The following is a 6,599-nucleotide window of genomic DNA, read 5'->3' on the forward strand; positions in this document are numbered from 1 at the left end:
GCTTCGCGTTCAATGGCACCAAAACCTTAGCCACCATAGAAAATTCCAGCCACAGAATCATCAGAGAAGCCATAGAGATTGAAAAAAGACCAGAAAGCATGAACAGAAGAGATGATTCCACCAGGCTGTCAATCATTTGGAAGCCTGCACTCACAAACAAAAAAATCTCCACACCACAAGCCAGGCAAACTCCTGGGCACAAACAGATCCCCCCTGATACCTCCAGCTCAAACACATCCCAACCAGGCACCCAGATGAAACCCAGCTTCCTAACTAATGATAGCCGTCCATTTACCCGAAGCCAAGCTGCACTAAAGACCTCCAATAAAGTAACACAATGCTGCCAGCCAATCAAGATACAAAAAGAGCCAAAAAAACAGACAGAAGATATTAGAGACACCAATCAAGCAGAACACAGCAAACTCCGAGACCAATAAACACAGACCAAGACTCCCAACCAATCAGGATGAAGAAAAAACCATTCTGGCACAGCAATAGGCTTCCCCAATTTTAAATCTGAAACCACTGTAAAAGTCTGACTCACAGACGGACACAATACAGAAGCCTGATGATGGCAGATGGTACTTACATGTATGGTATTCAGCTTTGGTCGGGTATTTTCCCACGTCATTGTAGTTGTGCTTTTAAAGTTGTAGCAACTTTATTTTTTTTCTGCCGAAACGTTGCTACAACTTTAAAAGCACAACTACAATGCTGTGGGAAAATACCCGAGCAAAGCTGAATACCATATATAAACACACACACACACAAATATATATATATTCACACAAATACACAACACACACACATAATTAATAAATAAAATTAAAATCTCCACAAATGAATATTGAATGGTTAAAAGTGATATAGTAATCAGAATAAATCTTGTTCAACATTAGAAGAAAGATACAATTGTGAAAATATCTGATTGGAAACTTAAACTAGGAGAATATACAGCAATCAAAAATCTAGCGGCATATAACTAGTGTCTCATTGGTTAAGAACATTGAGCTTGTCAGCTGTAAAGTTCGAGACCCGAAAACCATGCCACAGGGTGAGCTGAGCTCCCATTATTTTCCCCAGCTCCTGTCCAACTAGAAGTTTGAAAGCAAGCAAATACAAGTAGGTGGGAAGGTAACAGTGTTCCGTGCGAGTCGTGCTGGTCATATGGCCACAGAAGTATCTTTGAACAATGCTGTCTTCCTTGGCTAAGAAATGGAGATGAGCACCATCCCTAGAATTGGACACAACTGGATAGAGGAAACCTTTACCTAATTTAGTCTCATAAAATTTTATTGAGAATGGAAATAGGTGGTGCATTTTTAATGTAACTTTGTTGGTTTAATGGGAAAGACTGTCCAAATATTTATTGCTCTCTTTCCCAGTACAATTGAATCTAAAACCAGCTATCTTCATTCCTAACCCCCCCTCCCCCCGGGGAAATAGTAATTGTTTTTCCACATTTCTGTTTACAATACATATTGTCACAACATAGTAACCTTTCCTAAGTATGGTTTAATAGTATATGCTATGTCATTTTAGTTGAAGCTAATCAAACTTAGGTTTGATGAATGTGTAAAAGAGGAATTTCTAGGAAGAAATGCTGTAATGAAATTATACTATTTTATGCATTATTAAATTTGTATCCTGGTCTTTTGTTTGTAGAAGTGCTCATAATGCATTTTTATGTACAACAATAAAAGAACACGAATAAAGATATAATAACAGTAATACAATTAAAATGAAGTCCCTAAATTAAAATCAGGATCATTAAAATATTTAAGAATTAAAAGTATGTTAAAAAAGCAGGAGTGTCTGAGTTTGGAGAATCAAATAGTCAAGATTACAGGTATGGCAATATAGTCAAAGGCCCACTCTTCTTCTTCTTCTTCTTTTACACACTTCAATTGCACAGTTGCAGTTACCAACTTGACTTTGTTATTTTTCTCTGTGCACTTCTACCACACCATGTATTTAATACTTATCTCACACCCATCTTTATTTCCTTTGAAAGCCATGGGGGAATTAAAAGGGGAGGATTTACACATTCTTAAATACCTCCCCAACAGGGGTGGGATTCTACCAGTTCGCACCTATTCACTAGAACCGGTTGTTAACATTCTAAGCAGTTCAGAGAACTGGTTGTTAGAAGAAATTACTGGCCTAATCCTGTAAGGAAGGCAGGAAGGAAACAGTCTGGTGTTGCTTACAGAAACTGCCTCTCTGTTAACCCTTATTACATTCTTAGCAGGACTGGACTTCCTGTCTCAGGAACATCTCTGGAGTTTTTTTCCCCTCCTTTGCTGGTACTTTGCTTGTGTGGAGTGACCATTCAAAGTTACAATGGCACTGAAAAAAGTGACATATAACCATTTTTCACACTTATGTCTGTTGCAGCATCCTCACAGTCATGAGAGGCCAGGCAAGGAGATGCGTGCCTCGATGTGAGTGATATTGAGTTGGCCACGCCCAGCCAATAACATGACCACCAAGCCACATCCACCCGGTCTCATAACCACCAAGCCATACCCACCAACTAAGCCATGCCCACAGAACCGATTGTTAAAAAATTTGAATCCCACCCCTGCTCTCCAACATCTTTTCTCACCTTGCAATCTAGTCAGATGAAGAAACCAGACCATGAGTACAATAGGTGAAAAAGTCATAGTTGTCTTCTGCTGTGATCTGAAAGGCTTCCAAAGTAGTTCAGTTCCAGTCAGTTTCTCAATCTTTTGGTATTGGTTTAGTAAACTGTAACACAAAGAGTAAAGGTATTAAAATCTAGAAATGTCCATTCTTTACAGCTTCTAAATTAAGGCAGGGTCTCTAAGAGACAATCTGGTGATATCTGCATGGCAGCAGTGGGTACAATATTACCAAAATGAGTAGAGTTGTCAGGTACAGAAGACCAGGTCCACATATGAAAGTTCAATTAATTTGATTAATTGTTAAAAGCCTATGCACATAAATCTTTTCAACTAATGTTCAGCACCTGATTAGAGTTAGATAAGGGACAATGACACACAAATAGGCTGGGGTGGAGTGGACGTTGTTTGTGGGTATATAGGGATTCTAGGCTGATACTTCTTTTCGCCCCTTCTCCAGGCTCTGCCATTTCTTTCTCCTACATAATCAGAACAAATTATGGTGAAGTTTGCAAAATGGCTTGAAACCTACATGGACCTAGGCTGCAGACCACCTGAATGGCAAATCTTGAATCTTTTTGGGGGGATTTTGGAGCTATCTTTTCAATCACACAAGGACTAGTCTCTTACATACAATTTGGATAAACATAGCAGAAACACGATAGGAAAAAAGGACAATAATCTTAGATTTATTTTTCTTTAGATTTATGTCTAAAGAGAACATATTTTCTTGGAACAAAGAAAGGACAACCTGAAAAATTGACAAATCTGAAAAGGTTCATAAGGATTTAAAAAAAACTGTATATAACTGCTTCACAAAAGAAAATTCAAGAGCAAAACCAAGAAAATAAATAATTAAATGAAATAAATTTGAAGGCAGCTATGTGTAATAAAGGACAGAGCTTTATAAAAAGGACACAGGATTCCTATATTTATATCCTATTTTTTTCTCTAAGAGCTCTGTAAATCAATATCTTTCTATAAGAATTTGAGAAAGCTGTTGCTTTCAGATCAATCTGGCTTTCTCCAGAGCTATTATATCACACAGGATCTCAAACATATATCCCTTACTGTTAATTTTAGTGAAGTGATTTAAGACTGGCAGGGGGTTGTTACCACCAATGATCAGTGTCTTCCAGCTTTGCTTTTTGCAGTTTCATTATCTCTGATTGATGGTCATTCATCCTTTTCTTAAACGACTCCAGCAAAAAACAGCTCCTGACTCTTGAGGCTCTCTTACCATTGAACCACTCAATAATTAAAAGTTCTTTCCAAGATTTAGTTGAAGCTTACTTTCTTACCATTTTTCAACCAACGTTCTATCCTCTGGAGCAACAGCAAACAAGTTTGTTCCATTTTCTTGTATGTGATAACTTTTCAGTTATTTGATGACTGCTTTCATGGACCCCATTTGTTCTTTCGAGTATAAACATATCCAGATCTTTGGACTTTTGTCATCAACATTTGGTGCCTCAGGATAAGGCAGATATTGTCTAATTGCCCTAACTTGTTAACTAAATGGCTATGTTGTCACAAAATATATAACTCAATTGTTGAATCAACTATTTTCAGGATTTTCAAAACACACTGGCTGTATATTGACAAAATTAGTAGAAGGTCTAAGTTTGTGGTCAAAATGAACCAATAATCAATTTCTTTTGGAAGAGGGGGGATATTTTCAGATGACATTCTTTTTCTTTTATAACCTACCTCAGTTTTCATACAATTTCTTCTTTCTTTAATTTTTTTAAACTCAGAAACATGTAGTATACATTCTTGTACACAAAGATAGTGCTAAAGAATAGTGTGAGTTCCAAAAAACCAAAATAGCCAACAGATGGGAGACCCTTGATTTTCTTCTTTTAGAAATAGCTTCAGCATGTGAATCTAATCCTTCCCAGTAACATCAGTTACTACACAAAGATAGAATGGTGATAAAATATAGTCCTCTTTCTGTAAGAAATTTTCTACCCCTTTGTTTAAATATTCCCTCTTGAACTGATGTTACTGGGAACGATTAGATTCATATGCTGAAGCTATTTCTAAAAGAAGAAAATCAAGAGTCTCCCATCTGATGGCTATTTTGCTTTTTTGGAACTCTCACTATTCTTTAGCAATGTCACTCTTCCAATTCATCAATGGCTCTTCTTACCTGCTCCTTTCAGGATCTGCTGGAAATGAAGATACTTCCAGTGATTTGCTCTGGATTATAAATACTCAGCATCATCAGTACATACCAAAACTTATGGTACCATTACACGTTACTCATCCTAAAACAATGAACAATAACATATTTTGATATTGTTCAACTGGTTCAACATTGGAGATTTATTCTTCACAGCTGAATTAATGTGCTATCCACCATTTCTTGATTTGACAGAAAAATATGCAGGCATAGCTATGCTGCCCTGATAGCCGAAACCTATTCCGCCTTTGAGCTGTGACAAGTTAAGGAAAATCCTGTGTAAAAATATGTAATAGTTGAATATCACTTTGAGAAGAAGAAAGTCATAGTACCGACCACATTTTTCTCCCTTCATGCTAACTTCACACTTTAGTATTTGGTGGTGAAACTGTACCTGTAAAACTCTGACCAGGAAGGATCATGAAATAAGGGATTATTTAAATTATAGCTTCCTCCTTTGATTCTAAGGTATACAACACTTTTTGAAGGAAAATAAGGTTAATATGGAAATGACATGAGAAATTATACGGATTGAAAAGGAAGATGGTGTTTTAGTTTGCTCATGAATGTTTTTTAAACATTTGATATGACTATAAATACATGTTAGATTAGGATTAGGCAAAATATAAAAGAATTCTCGTTGAAGCTAGTATAGCTCTCTGAAATGGACAATTCTTGCTTATGGTTCAGATGGCTTAAATAGATGTTTCTTTCCTGCTCTGTTCAGAAAATCCCATTAAAGAAATAATGTGCAAGCCTTGACATGGAAATGTGTTAGTTACTCATTCTTTACCATGCTAAACTAACAATAGAATCTTTGGATATTGTTTTTGTCTGTAAAAGAAAAATATAATTTTCCCCTCAGAAACTGATTTAAAGAAAAATGATATGTATTTAAGATTCCAGAGTGTCATGTTCTCAGGGAAGATAATATGCTTTAAACATTAAGTATTTTGATGAAATAATTGCCAAAATAAAACCAAGACACACATGCAGAATTTTTAATACAGAGGGATCACTCATAGGACCTGGTTACTCTAGACTGGAAAGTAAAGAAGAAATGAATTTCAGAAGAAGGCAGTGACAAACAATTTCTCCATAATTGACAAGAAAACTACACCCAGATCTTTCCATAAAATCACAAAGATTACACTCAATTTAAAGGAGATTTTACTTTGTCCACATTAATTGAAATTAAAACAGAAAATAGTGAACTGATCACTATTCAACTCACGCTTTACTATTTGAAGGAATGCATTTTCCCATATGTATCTATTGTGACCTGCTCCAGATCTCCCCAACCCCAAAAGGGAGATGAGGTAGGTCTCTCCTAGAGAAAGAAATTTTTCGATGGTTGTACTTTAATTATGGAATCTCCAAAGAGAATCAATGAACCCATCATTTTTAACCAAACAGTTTCTCAGTTTTGTAGAGATACTGGAACAGATATCATGGTATTTGGTGGGAACCAGACCCACATTTCTGGAAGGACAAGTTTAGTAAGGTTATAATATTAAAGTATGCTTTGTATGAGTCCCCTGGCCAGAGAGAGAGGTTCTAATAAAGGTGAACTGAAGATCTAGTTCTCTGAAGAAGACTCTAATGATGAGAAAAATAGAAGGAAAGAGAAGAAGATAATAACTAGTAGCAAGGCAATGCATTTAGTTACAATGGTAATGGGTGTACTGTTGACAGGCTTGCAAGACCAGATTAGGGATAGATTGTTATGGAGAAAATCTTTATATATGGTTGCTAAGAATTGACAATGA

At 36.2% G+C, this 6,599-nt stretch overlaps 1 protein-coding gene across 1 annotated transcript in view; it reads right to left on the reverse strand.

Moving 5' to 3' along the window:
• LOC113418508 (transmembrane protease serine 9-like) overlaps positions 1-4,905 on the reverse strand; it is a 43,568-nt gene extending 38,663 nt beyond the window's left edge. Inside the window, exons 1-2 of the mRNA XM_087947276.1 lie at positions 4,798-4,905; positions 2,609-2,751 (exon numbers count right to left, since the gene is read on the reverse strand). Coding sequence (XP_087803402.1) covers positions 2,609-2,666 — 58 coding nt within the window. The 5' untranslated portion in view covers positions 2,667-2,751; positions 4,798-4,905. The remainder of the gene's footprint in view (positions 1-2,608; positions 2,752-4,797) is intronic.
• Positions 4,906-6,599: the final 1,694 nt, after the last annotated feature.

The sequence above is a fragment of the Notechis scutatus genome, chromosome Z (genome assembly GCF_049901735.1).
Source record: "Notechis scutatus isolate UNSWTSFEM ecotype Mainland chromosome Z, rNotScu1.2, whole genome shotgun sequence".
In the NCBI taxonomy this organism is placed as follows: Eukaryota; Metazoa; Chordata; class Lepidosauria; order Squamata; family Elapidae; genus Notechis; species Notechis scutatus.